This window comes from Haemorhous mexicanus, chromosome 19 (assembly GCF_027477595.1).
Source record: "Haemorhous mexicanus isolate bHaeMex1 chromosome 19, bHaeMex1.pri, whole genome shotgun sequence".
NCBI classification, from domain to species: Eukaryota; Metazoa; Chordata; class Aves; order Passeriformes; family Fringillidae; genus Haemorhous; species Haemorhous mexicanus.
This window is the reverse complement of record NC_082359.1, coordinates 9,401,149-9,423,051: the sequence shown is the minus strand read 5'-3', so window position 1 is coordinate 9,423,051 and position 21,903 is coordinate 9,401,149. Positions and strand designations below refer to the sequence as shown.

At 61.5% G+C, this 21,903-nt stretch overlaps 3 protein-coding genes across 3 annotated transcripts; 2 read left to right on the top strand and 1 right to left on the bottom strand.

Annotated features, from left to right (window-relative positions):
• Positions 1-786: 786 nt before the first annotated feature.
• On the bottom strand, positions 787-4,434 carry CRYBB1 (crystallin beta B1). Its single transcript, XM_059863465.1, has 5 exons — positions 4,294-4,434; positions 3,416-3,534; positions 1,720-1,852; positions 1,454-1,596; positions 787-1,119 (listed from the first exon to the last, which is right to left on the bottom strand). The coding sequence occupies exons 1-5, from the start codon at positions 4,432-4,434 to the stop codon at positions 939-941; spliced, it is 717 nt and encodes a 238-aa protein (XP_059719448.1). The 3' UTR covers positions 787-938.
• Positions 4,435-8,603: 4,169 nt separating this feature from the next.
• CRYBA4 (crystallin beta A4) lies at positions 8,604-9,734 on the top strand. Its single transcript, XM_059863616.1, has 5 exons — positions 8,604-8,642; positions 8,748-8,866; positions 9,067-9,208; positions 9,292-9,434; positions 9,565-9,734. Exons 1-5 carry the CDS (start codon positions 8,604-8,606, stop codon positions 9,710-9,712), a joined length of 591 nt encoding a protein of 196 aa, XP_059719599.1. The 3' UTR covers positions 9,713-9,734.
• A 1,681-nt stretch (positions 9,735-11,415) lies between these two features.
• Positions 11,416-17,879, top strand: LOC132336334 (uncharacterized). The gene is made up of 2 exons (XM_059863732.1): positions 11,416-13,409; positions 13,675-17,879. Exon 2 carries the CDS (start codon positions 14,044-14,046, stop codon positions 14,962-14,964), a length of 921 nt encoding a protein of 306 aa, XP_059719715.1. The 5' UTR covers positions 11,416-13,409; positions 13,675-14,043; the 3' UTR covers positions 14,965-17,879.
• The last annotated feature ends 4,024 nt before the right edge of the window (positions 17,880-21,903 follow it).

The following is a 21,903-nucleotide window of genomic DNA, read 5'->3' as shown; positions in this document are numbered from 1 at the left end:
CCCTGCTCGTCCCCCTGCCTGCCGCCCCCCCCCCCCTGCCCTGTTGACCTTGCCGGTACCGGCCGTGGCTCCGCAGCCGTCCCCGCCAGTTGCCGGGAGCGCTCCGCACCGCGCTGCCGCGGCCTCACCGTTATCCCCGGTCCCCGCCCCAGTCCCGGTGCTGCCTGTGTGCAGCGCCCTGCCGTCACTGCTATCGCTGTAATTAATCACCGCCGTCGCTAATTAGCGGCGTGGGAGCGCAAAGAAATGCCACCCGAGGTGCCCCACCGGGAGGCAACGGGATGGGAAGGGGGAATGAGGCCGCAAAGAAGTGCTCGGTGGGGAGGGACAGCATCCGAGGGGTAAAAACAACCTCCTTGAAAGTGAATCGGTCTTTGATTGACTGCAATATCGGCTGTTAATTCGTGCCCAGGTGGATCCCGCGGGCAGGGACCCAGGACCCCTCGTATCCCCCCGGTCCCGCAGGCGTGGACGGAGCCAGGAGCCCGTCCTGGATTCCGTGGACAGAGCCAGGAACCCGCCCTGATTCCTCAGCTCCCGGGGCACCCCGAGTCTCCCAACTGAGAGGGTACCCACGGAGGCTGATGGGGTTGGGCTGCAGAGCCTTTGCCCTACCCTTCCCCCACATCGAGGATCTCCTGTGTCCCAACCCCAGCGCGGGGAGTTTCTGCATGAGACAATTCCCTGGCAAAACCCCCCTCCTCCGTGTCCCCCCCGGCTCCAGCGCAAGGCTGGCACATCCCGGACAAGCGGAGCCGCGTTCATGCACCACCGACCCCCGAGCAGTTCTAATCTTCTGTTTTTTTTTTAATTTGCCTCACAAGGTAGAGTACATCCAGGGAATGTGCAATGTACAAGGAAAGTGCTGGGCAGGCGAGCGCGAGGGGAGGCGGGGGTGCCCCACGGGGCCCGGGACTCGTAGCTAGCAGGCAGCACGCTCAGTCAGAGGGCGCGTCGGGGGTGACAAAGGTGCCCTTCTGGTCCCACTGCATGTCCCGGATGCGGCGGATGGACTGGATCTGGGGCTGGAAGGCAGACCACTCATTCCAGTGTCGGAAGTCTCCAGTCTCAAAGAGGTACTGGTAGCCTCTGTAGCCAGGGTACTGGTACCCGACCCAACTGTGGGAAAAGCAAACACAGGGCACCTGAGTGGGGTCGGCCACTCCAGGCAGCAGCCACATGGCTGGTGGGTGCTCAGGGGGGCTGGTGGGGCATCCCTGTGCTGGCCACCAACCTCTGGGGGATGGGCCACACCACTAGAATCAACCACACCACCCAAAACAGCCACACCACCCAAAACAGCCACGCCAACCGAAACTGCCATGCCACCAGAAACAGCCGTGCCACCAAGACCAGCCATGCAGCATTTTCTGGCTGCCAGAGAGCCCACAGCAGCTGGTTAGGGAGGACAGGGAGCCTGGCACGAGGCAGCTGCCAGTGCAGCCCAGCTTACGTTCCACTGGGCACCTGCACGCTGCCCACGCGGTCGCAGAAGCCATAAGCCCAGAGGCTGGGCACGTCGTCCTCCTGGATTTCCATCTTGTTGCCCTTGAAGTCAGCAGACTCGTAGAGGGAGATTTTGTGGTCCTCAGCCTCCTGGGGAAGACAGAGGGAGGGTGCTGGGCAGTGTGGCCAAAGCCATGGAGCTTTGCTGCAGTGAGGCATCGAGCACACAGCCCTGGGCAGACCCCACCAGGATCTCTGCTCCCCAGCACTCACCATTTTGATGGGACGCATGGACATGAAGCAGTCGCTCCGGTAGCTGCTGGACCAGGTGTCCCAGCGAGGGTACTCGCCCTTCTCCAGGATGAACATCTCCCCACGCATGTTGGCCTGCTCGTAGGCCACCCAGCTGGGGAGAGAGGTGGGCAAAGAGTGGGTCAGGTGCCACCCAGGTGTTCCCTTCCTACTCAGCCAGCTTGCAGGACAGTGGAGGAGTTTCCAGAAAGGCTGAGGCCCCACCACCCTGCTCCCACCTTTCTCATGGACCAGGCACTGTGGCCTGTGCAGAGCCAGCATTGATCTGTGGGCTCCTGGCTGGAAGCTCACTGGTGTGTGAGTGTCCAAACCTGCAGCAGGCACCAGCACTCACAGTGCTCCTCTTCCTCAGCAGGGGAGCAGCAGGACCCCTGCACAGCTGGTGACCCCACAGAGTCAGCTCAGGACTCTGTTGTCCCTCCTGCCTGGGCTGTGTAACCCTGGCAAGCCCACACGCCTCACTGCTCCAGCCCAGCCAGCACTGGCACCCATCCCACTGCTGGGAGTGGGGCTCACCCAGCTGCAATGTCACCTCCTCAGCAGAGCCACGAGGTGCTGTGGTGCTGGGAATGTCATGGGTGTGGGGCTCCTGAAGCCCCCAGCACCACAACAGTTCTGCATTTGCTGCTTCCCCTTTCCCTGCAGAACAGCTCTTCCTGCAGATGCCAGCAGGGGTTTTCCTGCTGGCAGGAGATGTGTTCAGGTACCTCAGGCTGCACAGCTTCAAGCTGGCTGCTAAAGCTCAGCTTGGTTGTTTTGCTTTTGTCTTTCCCTAAGCACATTTTTGGGTGCAGAGTTCCATCAGTGACTCTCAAGAAGCTTCTAAGGACCCCAGTGATACCCAAGATCTCTCCTCCCACTTTCACCCTTTCTATGCCTAATGCAGCTTCCCAGGTATCATATCTGAGCTCCTTCCAGGCTGTTCCATCCCCCATTTGTTTCAAGAAGAGTTGGGTATTCTAATAAAAAAGTCATAGCTTCTGCATAGTGTCATTCCAGGTCACCCTCCTGGTCCCTCAGGGATACTGTCAGGACAAGCCATGTCCTGTGCATCCTCCCCACAGCTCTACCAGGCCCCCTGCATTCCTGGGTATGCTGTTTCCAGCCAGGCACGGCACGGTGGGATGCTCTTTCAACATGGAGATCATCTGTCTGCTCAGTTATCTGCTTTGGGGATCGTTTTTGTCCCTGCCTGTGTCAACTGTTCCCACGGCTTTGAGACCTGCCCAGCCCCCTTGTTGCTGCTCAGCTGCCTGGGTGCAGGCGGGTGCTTGTCCCTGCCCGTCCCTGCCTGCTCCATCCTGGCCCAAGGGTCCCACCTCATTTCACCTTGACTTCTCTAAAATCTTCAGGTCCCTTGTATTCCATGCACAGCTCCAGGTGGCTGAAATGATGGACATGTTTCCTCAGCCCCTGGCTTTGCCTCTGGTGCCCTTTGCTTTGCACGTGGCCCTGGCATCCTTCCCACCCATCCTGGCCCTCCCGTTCTCCTCGAAGGAGATCCGGGATGCCCACTCTGCTCCTGTTCTGGCCCTGCTGCACTCTGCCCAAGCAGCAGGGAAATGTCCCTGAACATCACATTGTACCCAGGGCTGTGTCCCCACCCACCGGGAACATCCCCAGGGTCACAGCCCCCTCCGTGGCTGGGGTCACTTACGGTCCGGAGGTGACAATGACGCTGCGCACCCGGTCGAAGCCACGGTCAGCCAGGTTCAGGCACTCGGCGGTGAACTCCATCTGCCTGCCCTGGAAGTTCTCCTGGTCGAAGACAACAATCTGGGGGTGCAAGGAAAGGGTTGGATGAGGACAGGCACTCACAGGGAGGGCAGGCTGGTCCTGGGTGACCACTGCCTGAGCCCACTGCTCCTCGGCTCTCCAAGCCTTCCTGCAGCTTCTCAGTTCTGGTGCCCACCCATGCTGAGCTGGGCTCTGTGCACAGGCATGCCCAGCACAGGCTGAGCACAGGAAGGCTCCCCCCAACAGCTTATCCTGCTCCAAGATGGCCTCATCCTACCCCTGGTTTTGCTGCTGCTGGTGCCCACACTGGTGGGAAGGAGCTGCTTCTCCAGGTGCTCTGTCTGCACCTTGGCCTTCTCAGCCTGGCACAGTGTCACCGGAGCCCTCGTATCACTCGCCCAACATGCCAGCCTTGCTGCAGTGCCCTGATGGCATGCTGCCATCACTGTAGCATTTCAGTGCTGGCCTTGTCACCCCTAGTGTCCCCTCCACCTCCCCACAGGACCCCTGCATGCAGGGGGTGACCAGAGGGAGCAGGTGACAGGAGCCAGCCCTGACACCACAACCGAGGGGAGAGCACTTCCAAAGCCTGAGGTCCCCAACAAGCTGTCCTGGCCAAGGCATCTTCAGACTGTTCCTCCTGCAGCAGCTGCCCAAATCCCGTGCCTGCTGTCAGAGGGACAGAGCAGGGATGGCATCACCCACACTTCCTCAGTCCTTCCCCCTGGAACAATCTCCTCCTGCCCTTGTCCCTCAGCCCGGAGCGTGTCCCTGCACATGGGGAGCCACAGGGCTTACCCTGAAGGCTTCTGGGGAGGGCTCCTCGCCCTTGCTGTTTGCGACAGGAGCAGGGTCAAGGGATGGGGTTGGAGCAGGAGCTGCCTTCTCCTTGTCATCCGCAGCCTGGCCGGGAGCAGCGGGTTTTGTGGTCTCAGACATCGCGGTGGTGGGCTCAAGTCTGTGACAGGGCACCAGCAGCAGGTTAGAGGGAGGAATGGATGTGGGCACCCACAACCCACCCCAGGAACGGTAACATCTGGATGGGGACTCTCCATGGGGTGGGTGGGCAGGGCCATGAGAGGAGCTGCTGGAAGGTTCTCCAGCAGGCACAGGCAAGGATCCTGCCTTCACCAGGGGAATCACAGGAGGTCCTGGAATCCACACTCTCCTTCTGTGGTCAGGAGAGCCCTGAGCATGGTCCCAGCACTGTAGAAGTGCCCAGGGATGGGGCCTGATGCTGTGCGGGGCACCAGGGCCATCCCGCACGGGGTGCACCTGGGAGCCCGGGGGGCACCGGGGAAGCATGTGAGCAGTGGGAAGGGGACAGCCCTGATCTGCTGAGGCCCTGCAGCTGGCACCCTGCTGTGGCCCCGCAGGTGAGTGTCAGCAGCAGCTCCCCGGGGAGTGGAGGGCGGTGGGACGCTGGGCACAGAGGTGCTCCCAGACGTGACCACCACAGCGGTGGTCATGGCTTAGACCCTGAGTTTCCCTCTCCCCACCTCGGGTCCGCTGCAGCCCGGTGTCCGGGGACTTAGTCCTCTTACCTGGGCAGCTGCTGCTTCTTGTTGGAGTGAGCGGGCTTGTGTTTCGGGGCGCCGCGAGGCCCCCACTTTATAGCCTGGCAAGGGCAGACCCCCGGGCGGGCTCACAAAGGAACTGCCAGCTCATCAGTGTCTGCGCGGCCGCCCAGTCATCACATCCTGCAAAGCGCTGGGCGAGCTGGAAGCCTCTCCCCGGCCCCGTGCCCAGCCGCTGAACCCAGCACTTTCCTTTGTGCCCCCGGCACAACAGAAGACCTGACCGTGCCACTTTGCAGCGCGCCCGGCACCCGCTGCCCCGCGTGCGGCCGCCCCGGCAGGGCATATATAGCCCTGGCACGGCCCGGCCAGCGCCGGCACCGGCACAGAAACACCTCCCGTGCCCAGCGCCCCGGCCCCGGGCCCGCGGCGACACCCCGCTCCCAGCCCCGCCGTGCCCGGCCTGAGGCCGCGCTGTGCCCCGTCCTCCCCTCCAAACACTGAACCTCTCCCCGTGCCCGCAAGCACCGGCAGCGCTGCCCTGAAGATGCCAGAAAGAGAGACCTGAAATGCTCTGAAATGCTTCAGAAGTCAGGTTTTTTTCCAAAGGATGTGTAATCGAAGCTGACACTTTCCGAACCACCTGAGTGCCTGAAAACAGTGTTTGCTCTCCCTTGGGAATATCCCTGCTCACTGGCAGGCTTCTTCCTTTGCTTTTTAGCCCATTTTCCCCGTGATGTGGTCACCCTGTACCACCCCTGGTTCTGCCACCACCACATTCATGGTTTTGGAGCATCAGTTCTGACTGACTGGTGCAGGAGGGTCATGAGGTGGCTGGTTGGGGATGCACTGGCACCAGTCCCCGCAGCAGCTCTGGTGCCACATCTCCCCCACCCCATGGCACCTCGAGGGGACCTTCCCCTGAGTCCCTCTGAGCCTCTGATCAGTTTTTCTTCATCTCCACACCCCGTCCAGCACCCTCAGCTTCCCGCAGCTTCCAGCGCCAGCAGTGCCTCACCCGGGGGTGTGCAGGCACAGGGCTCAGAGCCCCGTGTGCTGCCCTCCTCTTTTGTTCCTCTCATGTGCCACCCAGCAGTGGTGGGATCCAGCTGCACCCTCTGGGCCATTGCACAAAATCCCCAACAAAAAGAATGTATTGAGCCCTTCTTTTCCCGAGGTTTTTCAGGAGGTGTGCTGTGCCTGTGACATGGCTGGGTGTGGGGTCTGCTGCCCCGTCACCCTGGGCACTGGATCACTCTGGTTCTCATCTTGATACTGAGCAGTGTTTTATGATTCACGATCTCAATTTGTGCTCGTTTCCATGGTTTTTATCCAGATTTCTAATTTAATCTGCCCTCTCTTCCTCCCAGAGCCAGCATGGGTGCTCTCCCTGTGCTGCCTCCCCTGTGCCTCCTGGGCATTAATCACCAGGTCTCACCCACCCCCTGCTCCTGGCTCTGCTTCCCCTCCCAATCCCCAGCACCTTTGAACCTTGGTGTTGGAAAACCAGCTCAGAGGGGCCAAGCTCTGCTCCTGAAGGCTGCTTTGCTCCTTACTGAGCACCCAACATCCCTGTAGGCTTCCCTGAGCCAGGGCTGACAGCAGGGATCAATCCTTGGCCATTCCTGAGACCCCAGACCCAAAATCTCTGCCCTGCCATGGACCCTGCGTTCTCACTGCCCCATCCCTCCCTGGCACAGAGATGCACAGCATCAACACAGCAAAGAGCTGCCCTAAAAGCAGATAGAGCTGTCACAGTGTGGCCACAGAGGCCATGGGCATGAGGGTTTGTTCTGTCCTGGTGAGTCCCACTGCCTGTGGATTTCCTGCTGCTGCATCCCTGCCTGGCACTGAGTGCCACCGTGGGGGCACAGGCTCCAGTGACCATGTCACACTGCCAGGACATGGCGTGGACAGCGAGTGAGTGGTGGTCACTGTTGACCAGCACAAGCTGAGTTTAGCTCAGGCCACAGCGAGAGGCCAGGGACAAATTGTGCCAGTGCCAAGAGGGCTTTTGCTGGGCTTGCAGGTGGCAGGGACAGCCCGTGCAGCCCTGCTGTGCCCTAGGGCAGCCTGTTGTGCTGAGCCTCCCCAGCTGCCCTGCTCTGCCTCCCCCATGGTGCCCAGGGCTCACAGGGCTGCTGCAGCTGCATGAGGGGGACTCTGCCTCAGCCTCCTGGCAGTTTTCTAGCAAACTCTGTCCCAAAACACAGCACTCCCTGTGGACACGGGTTTTCCCATTGGACTCAAGACCTTCCATTGCCTGCTGCCTGCTCTGAGGGGCAGGTTGAGTGGGTGCCTCTGCCCAGCCTTTGGAGCCCTGGCACCACCCCGGGATGTTTTGTGAGTGTATGGGTCACTGTGAGCAAAGCTGGAAGGTGTTAAGTCCCCAAAATGTGGGGGCAGCAGGGTCTTTCCAGCACACAGAGGCAGGAGGATGCTGCAGGGAGCATGACTTCCCAAGTCATGTGCCTTTTCCCCCCCCCCTGTGCCTTTTATACCCCCCACCACCACTTTCCAGGCCCCTGGTCCCCACTTCTTATGGTGTCCATGGCTGTTGTGTGCCCAGCCTGCAACAAGCCACCCCAGATTTAGGGTAGCACTGCTCTGCCCTTGCAGGGAGAGCAAGTGGAGATGTGTCCTTCCTCCCACTTCCCAGAAAGGGGTGAGGAAACCTCCCCACGCCCCCAGTGCAGGCAGCACTGCCTGCGGGCAGGGGGAGCGCTGCCAGAGCTGGGACACGGCCCCAGCCCAGCCCCACGCCAAGGAGGGCACATGGCAGGAGCGCTGGCAGGGCCTGGGGGCGATGCCCCAGCCCTGGAGCTGTGGGGTGGGGGTCAGAGCCCGTGCCTGGTGGGCCAGCTCGACGTCCCGGCTCATCAGCGTCTCTGACACGGCGCCTTTGTTCTGGCCGGTCCCTCCTCCCCGCCATGTGCTGAGTTAGGGGTTTCAGTAATGCTCCCCTGGGCTCTGTCTCTATCTGGAGGCTATAAAAACCCAGCCGGAGGCTGCCGGACATGTCACCTCCCTGGGCACCAGTGCCTCACCCCAGGTAAGCGCTGGAGCCTGGGGCAGCTGCCCCATGCCCATGGTGGGGCCTGGGAGTGAGCAGCTGTGGGAACAGATGGAGGAACATCCAAGATCCAGGGCTAGACCTCTCCTCAGCACCGGGAGCTGTGGTGGGGGTTGGGGTATCGGGGGCTGTCCCTGGCTGTAGCAGTGGCAGGGGTTGATGGTCACTGTGGGCACGCCTCTGCAGTGCTCCCGGCTCAGCACGGCCCTGCCAGCATCGGGGCTTTGGCTCAGGGAGCTGCCAGTGGGAGGAGGAGTTTCCCTGGGCACGGGCAGGGATGTCTGCCAGGGCCAGGTGCCCACTGGGCCACATGCCCACTGCTCCACATGGCCCTGGTTGCAGCTCCAGCTGGGCAGGGAGAGCCACAGAGCTCTTCATCCACTCCAGCAGGGAGCAACCCCCTTGTTGTCCCCCACGCTGCTGGTGAAGGGGGACAACGAGGGCTCTTGATGTCATTTTCATCTGGGCAGAGAGGCAGCTTTAACTGTGCCCTTCCCCTGTGCTCTGGCAGAGCCACCATGAGCCACCGCTGCAAGAAATCCTCCGGTCTCTGGAAGGTACAGGAGCCCAGGCAGGACCAGCACCATGCCCTGTGAACATCCAGGAATGGGGCTGCAATATCTGCACCCCCAGAGCCCCCTGACTTCCTCCATTCCCCCCAGATCGTGGTGTGGGATGAGCCTTTCTTCCAGGGCAAGAAGCACGAGTTCACCACCGACTGCTACAGCACCCCAGAGCACGGCTTCAGCACTGTCCGCTCCTGCAAGATCGAGAGCGGGGCGTGAGTGGGGGTCCCGGGGCACTGCCACCCCACGGTGCTGAGGGGCCCCACGGATAGCAGGGGGGTTGGAGCATGGAGGCCTCCAGTGCCTTCTGCTACCCGAGCTGCCTCCTGTGGGCACCGCTGGGCGCAGCGAGCACAGCCCGGCTGTGAGTGGGGTTCTGGGCACGCCGTGGGTCTCACCCCTCCCGCCCCGGCAGGTGGGCAGGCTTCGAGCACTGCGGCTTCCAGGGGCAGCAGTTCGTGCTGGAGCGCGGCGAGTACCCGTGCTGGGAGGCGTGGAGCGGCAGCAACGCCTACCACGTGGAGAGGATGTGCTCCTTCCGCCCCATCGCCTGCGCCGTAAGTGCCCCCGCCCCGGCTCCCCCCGTTGCCCACCGCTGGCCAGGGTGGCAGTGCCAAAGCCGTGCCCGTCTCGGCCGCAGGACCACGGACGGAGCAGGTTGATGCTCTTTGAGGAGGAGAACTTCCAGGGCAAGAGGGCAGAGATGAGCGACGACTGCCCCTCGCTGCCCGCCTTGGGCTGGGGCAGCAGCACCGTGGGCTCCTTCCTTGTCCGCTCCGGAGCGTGAGTACCCGGGGCTCGCAGCCTGCCGGGACCGCCGGGGCGCGCAGCGGGGCCAAGGACGCTCTGGCAGCTGCGGGGGCTCCGCGGTGCCGCCAGCCCCGAGCCACCGCCGCTCTCTGCTCTGTCGCAGGTGGGTCTGCTCGCAGTACCCGGGCTACCGGGGCTTCCAGTACCTCCTGGAGAGCGACAGCCCCGCGGGCGAGTACAAGCACGTGCGGGAGTGGGGGTCCCACGCTCAGACGGGCCAGGTCCAGTCCATCCGCAGGGTCCAGCAGTGACCGCGGTGCCGGAGCCCCCCCGCCCCGGGCCCCGTCTGTCCCCTGAGCGGGGACAAAGCTCAATAAAGGCTCAGTTGTCCAAGGCGGCGCTGGCAGTTGGGGATGAGGGCCATGGGGGAGCGTGGCCGGGAGTGATGCCACTCCCGGGGGCAGAGTGGGGCTCTGCAGCGGCAGGGATGAGGTGGAGGGGAATTTTTCTGCCCAGGTGCAGGGGCTCTGCAGGACCCCCGCATCCCACCACCCCACAGACACCATCTGCTCTTCCAGCACCTGCTAGGCGCTGAAAGGAGCTGTAGGATCAAGCCAGTGTGAACGTATGCCTGTGTCCATGCACACCCTGTACCCATCCCAGCACTCTCACCCACCTGTACACACTTCTGCACCCATCCCGCCACCCATCCCTCACTCCTGCACACCCAGTGTGCAGCCAAAGCTGGAAATGCAGCCGGGAAAGGCTGCTCTGGAAAAAATCCTCATTTCAGAAGAGCTCTGGAGGAAATGTTTGATGTGGTGAAAATGTCCCATCCATGACATTTGCAGCAGCAAGGCCACCAGCGGAGGGAATGCTGCCCAGCAAGGGATTCTCTCCGCAGGAAATCACAATTAAAAAAGGCTAAATAGAAGAAGAAACAAAAAGTTGTGGGATGGGCTGAATGAAAGCCTCCTGCTCCCCAGGGCAAACCCGGCCGGGGCCGGCAGCCAGGGAGACCCGAGGAGCGGAGCTTCCTGTCACCCCCCGCCCTGGGTACCCCCCCGTCTCTGCGCAGCTCCAGAGCCCTGGGGGGACCCGGGGTCCGGGAGCGGGGCCAGCACATGGCCAGGCACGGTGGGCAGCTGGCGGCGAGACCAGGGGGTCCCCGGGGAGCCGGCGGGGACTTGGAGAACAATGCGGGAGCCCAGCAGCTGCAGAGCGCTGCGGAGGGGCTGTCACAAGCCCCGGACGGGAGGGGAGCTGGCCCCAGCATGGGGGGGCTGTCCTTGGACAGGGCTGTGTCCCCAAGCCGGGCTGGTCTGTCTGCCATCTGTCCCCACCGAGCCCGGGCTCATCCTGCCACCGTGTCCCCAGGGGTGTGCCCCACAGCCCCTGCCCCCCCTTGTCCCGCGTCCCCTGGGTCACATCCATGGCTGTGGGGAGCCCGTGACTTCACGGCGAGCGATGCCTGGCAGGGGATGACAGTGGCATTTGCAGCGGCTGCCGTAGCAAAAGGGTCCCCAGGGTCTCCCGCAGCGGGAGCGGCGCGGGAGCTGTGCGGGGAAAAGGTGACTCGGCCGCATTTCCAGCATTAAAATTTAATGCGAGTTGCAGCATCCGTAGGTAGGGCCGGGGGGGCCGGGGGCTGCTGGAGGAGGAGTTTGCTTGGCCGCCTCTTCCTCAGGGATGCTCTGGGAAAGCTCCAGCACAAAGGAGCGGCGCGGCGGGCAGGAGCGAGCGGAACCGGCGCCCCCCAGCCCCAGCCCGGCCCCCCGGGAGCAGGTAACGCACCGCGGACATGGCTCCGCTCCCTGCGGACGGGGATGGGGTCTGGGGGAGCGGGGAGCCCGGGGACCGCCCCCACCTCCGGGCGGGAGCGGGGGTGATGTCGCCCCGGGACACGGGGGGTCCTGCGGGCATCGCTCCGGGAGGTGCGGAGCAGGCGGATGCGGCTGCTGCCTCCTCTCCATGCCCAGAAAATACGCCCCTTCTCAATATAATATTCATTAGTTATAAATAACCCCACGAGAGCTCCCCCCCGGTAGGATCCCCTCCTTCCCCGGGGGTGCCAGGCCGGGCCCCCTCCCTTTGTTAGGACAGGAGCAGCCGCGCATCCTGCAGCGTGTTCCCGGCACATCCCGGCCCGGCGGGCGATCCCGGTGATCCCGGTCCTGTGGTAGCGCTGGGCAGCCTGGCCCCCCCCCCGGACACCGACTGCAGCCCCCTCCCCCAAATCAGAACTAACTGCTGCACCGCTTGTTTGTATTTTTTTTTTTTTTTTCCAGAATCCTCATCAAGAATAGGGCTCCTGCCAGGTAAATGGATTCTTGCCTGATTTTCAATGCTCCTGGGAGGATTTGTAGCCAAAATGCTGTTTTAGTGCTTTGTCTCCAAGCCCCCATTTTCTCCTAAAGCTGATGATCCTAGGCGGGGGTTAGAGGCGAGGCTGGGGCCAGCAGCCCCAGGGCACAGCCCAGCCCTTCCCTCTCCTCAGCGTTAACCTGGCAGATGCTCTTCTTGCGGAGCCATTTTCTCTCCCTCATTGTCTCGCAGCCTTTTGTGTGTGCGGCTAGGTCCTGCCTGGGAGCCAGAAGGAGCCCAGAAATAATCAGATTTTCAGGCGCTGTGGGCTTGCAAGGAGCCTTTCACAACCCTCACACCCCTTTTCTGCCGGGCTGCCCAGCCCCAGAGCTGCAGACAAAGGCAGCAGTGCCCGGCACCCCTGCAGCAGCACCGGAGCCTGGGCTGTGCCAGAGCCTGGGCTCTGCTGGATGGCAGCGAGGGTCAGGCAGAGCTGGCAGGGCACAGGGCCGGGGTGTCTGCCCACCCTGCTGGGATGTGGGGCTCAGGGTGCCTGGATGCCACATCCCAGAGATCATCTCTCTGGGATCTCTCGCCTGTTGTGCCCTCATCTCCCTGCTCCTGCCCGCAGTGAAGCTTGTGCTCCTCTTCCTCCCTCTCTCCTCACTCGAGGAGGGGGTTTAGCCCCATTTAATTCGGGTGTCCAGCCCCCAGGGCCACTGTATGTGGCACCCACGACTGTGGCAGGGGCAGCTGAAGCTCACGCCCAAGACGAGTGTTTAGATGAGTCCTGTCTGCACAAAATTGTTTTTCCCTCCCTGTCCCCTGGGATGTGCTTCATTCCCAGGCCACAGAGGCCATCCTGCCCCAGCACAGGCACCTCCCGCTCGAATCCAGCAGGGGATCCATGTGCCAGAAGCTCAGTGCCATCTCCACAGCTCATTCCCTCTGCTCGGCCCCACCGCAGCTGGGCTGCAAACGCCGCCCGGACGTGATGTCCCCACGGCAGGGACTGTCCTGCCGGCAGCGCCTGCAGCGTGTGGTGACAACGAGCCGTGGGAAGCAGGAGCGGCTCCGCAGCTGAACTGCAGAGTCATCACGGCCCGGCTCCCCCGGGACCGGCTGCCGTCCTGGTCTGCCCAGGCAAGCAGGGCAGGGCAGGGCAGGGCAGGGCAGAGATGTGGGCTGGCTGCTGGCACCGGCCACGTGTCCCCAAATCCCCGAGGAGATGGAGCAGCACTCATGGCTGTGACTGCCAGTTGTCCCAGTTTAACCAGTGCCTGTGGAACCACAGGGTCCCCGTGGCTCAGCTTTACCCCAGGGCAGGGGCAGAGGTGGCAGCAGAAGTGGCAGTGGCAATCAATCCCTGCTTCCAGTGAGGTAGGGACAGTTTGGGGCATTGCCACCATTTCTGGTGTGGTGGTTCCAATGCCCCCCCTGTGCCTGGCTCAGCTCCTTCACCCTGCAAGGGGACAGGGACAGGAAGGTCCATGTCCAACCCTCCTGCCAGACTCCTGCCTGCTTGGCTGGGCTGTGCCTGAGGACAGTGCCCTGTTTCTCTCCCTTTGCTGCGTTGGTTGTTTCTTTTGCAGCTGCTAATGACTGACCTGAGGTCTGTTCACACAGTCCCCTCGCTGCCCCCAGGGCACAGAGCCACGTGGAACAGGGGACATTGCACAGCACTCCGGTAGCTGGTGACCACAGGTAGGACTCTGGGGAGGGGACACAGGTAGTGCCAGCCCCATGCTCTTCCACCCCTCATGAGCAGGGAGGTGCTGGGAAATCGGGATCATCCTTCCCCCTCAGGGCCCCATCTCCTGGAGGGTTCTCCCCAGGCCCCAACGGGGTGCAGGGGTTCACACCATCCCAAGGGCCACCTGCATGAGAGGATGTGTCCCCCACATGTGCCCAGCAGTGGGGAGGGGGTGGCTTCCACAGCCCAGGGTCTCACAGCATCTCTGCTCCTCAGTGCCACCACCCCAGGGGCATGGCCCAGCTCCTGCCTGGCCAGACTGACCATGTCCAGAGGGGAGCCAGGCTCAGAAGCTGCCATCACCACCAGGACATGATGCCAGAGCCAGGCTGGCCCCAGCAGAGCACCCTGGTACCCACTGCCATGGCGTGGAGCCACCAGCCTGGCCACTGCGGGGGACACGGCCCAGGAGACTGCGGTGGTCACACCTGAGGACACGGGGCTGAGCATGCACACGGTTCTCCTGCAAGGTGCTGGGGTGTCCTTGCCTCCCACTGCTCCCCCCAGGCCTGTCCCCTCCCCTGAGCACAGAGTAGGAGGAAGAAGAAGGAAAAGGGAGTGGGGGCAGAGCTGTGCCAGCTCCTCATGGTGACACGATGGGCAGAGCCCAAAGGGGCTCTGTTTGTCCCCACTGATCCTGCCCTGGTGAAGTCCTGGTGCTTTCTGAAACACCTGGTGTGTGGATCATCCTGGGGCTTGGGGAGGAGCAGGGGCAGTGAATCCTCCTGCCATGGCCTCTGCAGTGGCCCTGTAAGTGGGTGGGACCCTGTCCTCACCAAGCAGCCACTCGGGCCCGTGTCCCCACACAGGCACAATGACAGGGGGTGCAGTGGGCTGGGGGCAGACACAGCTCATGGCAGGTGTTACAGCCTTGAAGCCCAAACTGGAAAAGTGTCTCCTGGAGACCAGAGGAGCTCAGGCTGTGGGAGGAGGGGATCCAGAGGGACTCGGGGCAGAGGCTTTCCTGGGTGCCCCGTCCCAGCCCTGTTTTTTGGGGCACAGTCCTCCTGCAGCCCTTGGAGCACTGCTCAGCCCCACAGAGAGGCAGCTTCTGATGGGGAGGGGGTAAGCTGTGGGTCACCTTTCCTCTGCTCTATGGTGGTTTTCCCTGCTGGACCTCCTCCTCCCTGCACGTGCAGTGGGAGCTGGGTCAGTCCTGGAGCAGCTGTCGTGGTCTCTGTTGGAGCCTTACCCCAGACACCACCAGTGATTCTTTCACCCCCTCCTCCTCTGCTTCTTCCAGCTCCTTTGGAGTCCTTTAGGCACTGCTGGGGCTGTGTCCTCCATGCATCCTGTCTCACACCTTTCCCAGCACCAGGGATGGGAAGCCCGTGTTGTGAGGAGCCTTTGGTACCTCCCTGGCAGGGATCAGAGGGGCAGATGCCTGCTGAGCATTTCATCCAGGGACAGGTTCTGTTACACCAGCTAAACCCTCTACTAACACCTTCCCAAATGCCAAAGCCCAAAACCGCCTCCTGCTCTTGTGAGCCAGAGCCCTGCTGCTGACAGGCCTGGCTCTGCATGCTGCCAATATTAACCTACTAACCTGCTGGGACTCCTGTGCCCTCGCTGGGGCTGCCACAGCCCCTGGCACACGGACTAACCCACTAACCAGCCCAGCGCATGCCCTACTAACCCACAGCAGCCCTGCCTCATGCCCACTAACCACGGCAGCAGCGCTGCCTTTAAAGGGGAACAGAAAAGCTGGAAAAGGGTTTGAAGGTGCCAGGTGTCAGAGCCAGGCTGCACAGGCAGGGACAGGCAGGGGCAGCCCTGGAGAGAGGACTGGCTGCCCAGCACTGGGCAGGAGGGGTGTTGGGCAGCTCCTGCCTGTGCAGGCAGCCCTGGCCTGGGCAGGAGAGGGGACTGCTGGTCCCTGGGCAGGAGAGGGGACCAGCAGCCCCTGCCCTGGTCAGGAGAAGGGACCAGCAGCCCCTGCCCTGGTCAGGAGAGGGGAGCAGCAGCCCCTGCCCTGGTCAGGAGAAGGGACCAGCAGCCCCTGCCCTGGTCAGGAGAAGGGACCAGCAGCCCCTGGCCCGGGCAGCCCTCGGCAGCACGAGGAGAGGGTTTCTCCCCACACGCCCTGCCCAGCCCTGCCTGTGGAGCCTGTTGCTGACTAGGAGCCTAAAACGGTTTTATCAGCAGAAGCTTTTCAGTTCCTTTTTAAGCCAGTAGATCTCTGTTACTAACACATTCCTGAACTGAATTAAACAAACTAACCATTGCTGCTTTTCTCTTCATTTCTCTTCCAGTGTGTGTGTCCTCTAAGGCAGACCAGCGCCCTGCTTCTGTTACTAACCTGTACTTCTGTTCCCACTGTACTAATTCTCCCTGACTGTTCCTCTCTTGCTACTAACAACTCTCTTTGCACTTTGCCTCTCGGGTGCTGTTTGCCATGACAAGTGACAGTGGCTCCTCCTGGACTTACTCACCTGCAGCACTCGATTTTCCGTGCTGCTGAGCATCCCTGGCTCCTGTTTGGTACCATGGGAAAGAAGATAGATGCTCAGCCTGGGGCACTTTGAATATTTCCCTCTTGGCCTGTTTTCCAACAAATTTCACGTGGGCACAATGAGGAGAAGAGGCTGAGTGGCAATAGGGCAGTACAAAGCCATTAATGGCTGTAGAGGCCCAGCAAACCCAGTTTGCAAAGAGATTCAGCCACAGAGCAAAGCTGTTGCCATGAGCCTGAGCTCGGGGCTCTCCTGAGGCCCCAGGTCACCTGTCATGGGGAATGTTCTCGTCCTGCTCCCAGCATTGGTGCTCCTGGGCTCCTCTCTTCCCCCCCTGTGTCTCTCCACAGTTTCTCCTGTGCCTGGTGCATGTGGAAGCCGCTGCTGGCAGCGTGGCCCTGACTAACTCAGCTCTGTGTCACCATCCCACTGCAGGCTCCCCTGGGCCCAGCCAAGGACAGGGGTGGGCAGTGGGTGTCACAGGGGCTCTGCCATCAGGTGATGGGGGCACAGCCTGGCCTTTGCTTTCTGTCCATCTGTCAGCCAGATGAAGGTCCCCTGCCTCTCCAGGGACCCTGCCAGGGTGAAGGATCCAGGCCCTGGCCTGCTGCTGGGGGTTTGGCACATGACAAGGCACTGACAGCATTCAGAGTGCCATGACCAGGAGGACAGAGCCAAGCTGTCCCTGTGTGCCAGCAGAGGATGGTGGCCCTGTGCTGCTGGCTCATGAGGACATCCCAGACCTGGCTGTTGTAGGGTCACAGCAGCTCTGTCAGGGAGGCAGATCCAGGCAAGGTCCAGCTCTGGCTGCTCTCTCTTGGCTCTGCCCTGAGCTCTCTCTCCCATGGCCAGGGCTTGCCCAGGCCACCCACTATCACTGGCTGATGTCACTGTCACAGCTCTCCTGCCTGCACTGGAAGGCAGAGCCAGAGGAGTCTCCTGGGTGACCCTGTGACACTGTCACCTCCCCTGGGCACCCCTGCAAGGCACTAAGCCCAGCCTGCTCCTTTAGCTGAGGGGTCTCTCTCAGGCTGTTGGGGGTCCCCTCCCCACCCAGCTCCATGTCTGTCCAACCTCCACCTTATCCCACTGATCCCCCATCACAGCTGCCACCAGGATGGGTTTTAGGACTGATGCTCCTGTGTTTGATGGAAGGGGGAGACCGGGGCAGAGTGGGGAGCACAGGGACAGGAATGGGACAGGAATGGGACAGGAGGACAAGCCAAGTTGGGCCCAGAGTGGGCAGGTTCAGGGCTCCTGCACAGGACAGGAGCATCACCAGCACTGGGTTGGAGTTGTCAGAGCCCATCTCTGTGAAGGACTCTCCTCCCCACCCCACAGACCCCCCCTTTCTGCTCCAGAGCAGCCCCCCTGTGCCCAGGGGGACCTCCCCAGGTTGATTATCCAGGGAAGCTGTGGGACCACAAGAGGATGCAGCTGGCAATGTCACCCTGCACAGCCTGCACAGTGGGGACAGGCCCCCAGTGCCTGAGGGTGGCTGCTCCCCGCTCAGAGCAGGGCAGGAGGGCAGAGAGGCTCCACCAAAAAACCAGGTCACTTCTTTGCTCTGCTCCTGCACCTTTGGGCTCCCTGTCCCTGCTCCCCAGTCTCCGTGGCTGGCAGGAGTTGGTCTGTCTGTCTGTCCATCCCTCTCTGCTGGTGTCCCCAGAGCTGTGTGGAGAGGGGCTTCCAGCTGTGGTGGTGGACGTGTGGCCAGGGCAGCCCAGCAGTGACACGGGCAGAGGTGCAGCCCTGGGGACACTGTCCTGCCCAGGCTGCTCCAGCCCAAGCTGGTCAGGGCTGCCCCTGCTCTGTGGGCACAGCCACGCTGGCTGGGCACTGGCCACGAGTCCCATAAGTCCCCACAGCCCCGAGGATGTCCCCACAGCCCCGAGGATGTCCCCACAGCCCCGAGGATGTCCCCCCTGCCTGTAAAGTCTACTGTGAACATGGCAAGTGTGCAACCACCTCGCTGTCTTTGTCTTCTGTCTTTGAGCAGCATGGGGGACAGGGGAACCGTGTGAGGCTGGGCTGGGGGTGCAGTATGGGGGGCATGGGGGGCCAGGACAGGCCGTTCTCACCGCGGCCACCTCAGCATCCTGCTGAGGCACCGGAGTCACCGGGGGTGTGGCGGGACCGGGGGGGGTCCTGGGTGGGCGGAGGGGAGAAGGAGGCCGGGCACCTCTGGGCATCTCCGGGCACCCCGGCTGGTGGCTCTGGGGGTGCGGTGCCATCACCCAGCGCGGGGAGCAGGGCGGGCACGGAGCCCACGGAGCCTCCGAGCCGGGGCAGCCCCGGGGGCCGGCGGGGGGAGCGCTGCGGGGGCACCCGGCGGTACCGGGCCGGGCTCGGAGGGCGGCGGCAGGTGGAGCTCGTGCTCCAGGAAAGCCCGGTGGCCCCGCTGCGTCCCTGCAAGTGCCCGAGGCCAGGCTGGACCGGGCTTGGAGCGGCCAACCTGGGATAGTGGAAGGTGCCGCTGCCCACGGGCGGGAAATGGAAGGATTCAATTTCCCTCTCGCCTTCCATCGCAAACCATCCCACGGTTCTGCGATTCCAGCCTGGCACACGGAGAGCAGGACACGGCTCCTGCCTGCCTTTCTGCGGAGGGGGAGGCTGGACACCCTGGGCTGTGGGGAGGGGTCCGGCTCCATCCCCTCCCGGCCGAGCGGGACAGCAGCAGCAGAGCTGCCGCGTTTATTTCCCCAGCATTTTGCGGTGTCACAGCCAGTGCCCCCAGCCCGTGGTGACAGAGAACGCGTACGAGCAGGAGAAATGATGTTCATTTCCATCAAATTGCGGCTCTGTGGAATGGATCCGGGGCATTTTGGGGAGCGGCTGCGAGCGCGGGGCTCTGCCACAGAGGGGCCCAGCGGGAAGGGCTTTGCCGGAGGGATCGGGAATGCCCCAATTCCCTTTCCCAAATGCCCCGGTTCCCATTCCCAAATGCCCCAGCGCTGGCCGTGCAGCTGCCGAGGGAGCCAGGGAAGCAGGTAGGGAGCCAGCCCAGGCAGCAGCTCCATGTCCACAGCTCTGCCCGAGTCCCTGCACTGCGCGGGATCAGCGTCTCTGTTCCCACTTCTGCAAATAGGGCATTGAAAACCCCACAGATCTTCCATTCTCCCCTCCTTCCCTTTCAGCCGGCGGGCCGATGCAGCAGTTCTCACACAGTCACGCCCTTATCCAGGTTTTTAGATCCTGGAGCTTTATCCCGGGAAGCATCATGTGTTTGCTGTCCCCAGCACCTCACAGGGACAGAGCGGGGCTTTGAGCCACCTTAAGCGGGAAAAGTCCCTAACTGCGGGCATCCCCCCTGCCAGTAGCTCCCCTGGGGCCGCTGAGCAGTGCAAGCAAAACCCTCCTTAACTCCACCCGTGCCCAGCTAGCTCTGTCCATTTTCCCCCAGTTAGCTCTGTCCATTCCATATCTTGCAGCGAGCAGAGCCAAGAGTCACATGTGGAATACTGAGTGAGGCTGGAGCCGAAGGCAGGACATCCTGGCACATCTGGAAGCAATTAAAGTATCACTTACAGAGCTCTGAGCCGCCTCTGGTCCTTCCCTCTTCCACCCTGCAGAACAAGGCAGGGGCTGGGGCGTGGTTGGGCACCAGGATGAAGCTTTCAGCTGGCAAAAAGCAGGTTTAGGTTGAGTACCAGGGAAAAATTCTTCCCTGGAGGGGTGGTGAAGCCCTGGCTGTGGCTGCCCCATCCCTGGAAGTGTCCAAGACCGGGTTGGACAGGGCTTGGAGCAACCTGGGACAGTGGAAGGTGTCCCTGCCCAGGGCAGGGGTGGCACTGGATGGGCTCTAAGGTCCTTTCCAACCCAAACCATTCTGTGATTCCATGTCATGCCAAAGGGTCCCAGATCCTGATTTCTCTAGGATCAACCATGTTTGGGCTCTTCCCTCCACTGGGAGCAGCTCCAGGCCCGTGCAGCCACACTCTCATTAATATGTGGGATTGTGAGGCGATCCATAATTAGATGCTAACTGAGTTTTCTCTAAGTTGGGTGAGGGAAGGTCACCAAGGTAGGACTGGAGTCAGCTTATTGTTATTATCAATCAATAACCTATTTATTTTCCAACATTCCTATTAACCTCTGCGAGCCACTCGCTGTTTCCCTATGAAAGGGCTGTGCTGCTGCTTTGCTGACTGGACAACTCTGATTGAAAATGGAGCAGTGACCCGACCCCAAAAGCAGAATCCAATTAAAATCATTTTCATTTGTAGATTAATATCTTTTAACATGTTCTACATCCCTTGCTTCAGCATTTCACACAGGAGCTGCTGCCTCGTTACACCAGTGCCCCTATCAGTGGTGCCATAAGAAAATAATTACAATTAATTAGACACGGAGACAATTAGGACTGTCCTTTTCCAGGACTTAGGGACAGTGCCCAGATGTGATGTGGCATTGCCATGGTGCCAGTGATTTGTGGCTGGTGGGACAGGACTGGCTGTGCTTGGGGCAAGGAGGGGACAAGGAGGTCTCAGTGTCTGGCTCCTTGTGCCCCTGTCCAAGCACAGGGAAGGAGGGTGGGTCAGGGTCCCTGGTGGTCCATCCTGTGCTGATGGAAGAGGTCCCCAATCATGGGGCTTCATCACATCGTGGTGGGTCCCATCCTTGTCCCCTCCCTGGTGCTGGGCATTGCTGAGCACAGGAATTGCCAGATGCAGCTCGGTCTCAAGGTAAAGTCCATTATTAATAACGTGACTTTGATAATAAAAAGATTAAAATTAGGTTTATGGTTTGCCGACTGCCCTTTCCACGTTGTAATCATCCCTCATCCATATTCATGAGCCTCTCATTAGTAACCACTGCTTAAAAGGCGGCTAAACACCCCAACCCTTCAGCAGCCACCATCTCCTTAACTGCTTAACTTGCTCGCTGATTACCAACATCAAATTAACTCTGCAGAACGGATCTAATAAGCTTCCCGGTGGCTTCAAACCTCCTTGAAAATTGCTCTGATGTCTCCATGGGGCCCTATTAAAAAAAATCCTTCCCCTGTGAGTATAGCAGGGAAAGCACCGGGCCGCGGCCGTGGCGCTGCCGGTGCCCAGCCCTGCCCGGTGCCCCGGGGCAACTTCCCGGGAGCTCCCGCAGTGCCCAGCGGAGCAGCCCCGCTCCGTGTGGTGCCTTTGCACCGGGAATAGCTTTTTTGAAATGATGAGCTGTTTTCCCTGATCCTTCATTAAACACTCCAAGACTTAATTTCGCTATTTGGTAGCTCGAGGGTTGTGTAACAAAAGAATAAATAAGAACGACCTTTCCATTTAATTACTTTTTTTTTAGATGTGGGAAATGCCTCGGCTCTCTGGCAGAGGGTGTGTGGAGCTCTGTGGATGTTTAAGAGTGATGGGACCAACCTGATGATGCTGGCTCTGGTCTGGGCCAGGTTTGGGGACAGGCCACAGTGCTGGGGACAGGGCAGTGCCACGGAGGACAAGCCAGGGGTTGGCACTTGGCACAGAGCACGGGGGTGGCTCCCTGGCAATGAACTCTGAGCATTTCAGCAGCGGCCGTGGCCATGTGGAGGAACGCCAGGGAGCGAGGGAGCCTTCATCCCTCATTGCCATGGCAACCGTGCACAGGGATGGAGAGCTTAGGGGCCTGGGGGGATGCATCCCTCCTGGTACACAGACCTCCAGCAGGGGTGGCTGCTGAGACACCCCAAAACCCCTTCTGGGATGGGGATGGATGGGCTGCACCCTCTGAGATACCAAGAGCCTCCATCAGCAGATCCAGCCCACCTGGGGCTCAGAACCCCCTGGATGGGAGACCCACCCTTGGGACAGCAGACAGGGCTGGCTGCATCCCCTTCTCCTGGGAGAGGTGTGCCAGCTGCCAGGCTGAGCCCCCAGCCCCTGTGCCATGCTCCCTGACCCCCCTGCCCTGCCTGGCACTGATGAAGAGAGCTGAGTGGCTGCAAATTCCCACACCCAGCCTGTATTTCCTGCCTGCTGGAGAGAGTGCCCTGCAGCAGGCACAGACT

What these genes read in the sequence shown, in the direction of transcription:
- CRYBB1 (XM_059863465.1), bottom strand. Translation starts at nt 4,434, where the DNA reads ATGTCTGAGACCACAAAACCCGCTGCTCCCGGCCAGGCTGCGGATGAC. An exon ending in CCTCCCCAGAAGCCTTCAGG is followed by an intron (nt 3,535 to 4,293) that starts GTAAGCCCTGTG and finishes TTGCACCCCCAG; the next exon opens with ATTGTTGTCTTCGACCAGGA. An exon ending in GTCATTGTCACCTCCGGACC is followed by an intron (nt 1,853 to 3,415) that starts GTAAGTGACCCC and finishes CTCTCTCCCCAG; the next exon opens with CTGGGTGGCCTACGAGCAGG.
- CRYBA4 (XM_059863616.1), top strand. Translation starts at nt 8,604, where the DNA reads ATGAGCCACCGCTGCAAGAAATCCTCCGGTCTCTGGAAG. An exon ending in TGCAAGATCGAGAGCGGGGC is followed by an intron (nt 8,867 to 9,066) that starts GTGAGTGGGGGT and finishes CCGCCCCGGCAG; the next exon opens with GTGGGCAGGCTTCGAGCACT. An exon ending in TTCCTTGTCCGCTCCGGAGC is followed by an intron (nt 9,435 to 9,564) that starts GTGAGTACCCGG and finishes GCTCTGTCGCAG; the next exon opens with GTGGGTCTGCTCGCAGTACC.
- LOC132336334 (XM_059863732.1), top strand. Translation starts at nt 14,044, where the DNA reads ATGGTGACACGATGGGCAGAGCCCAAAGGGGCTCTGTTTGTCCCCACT.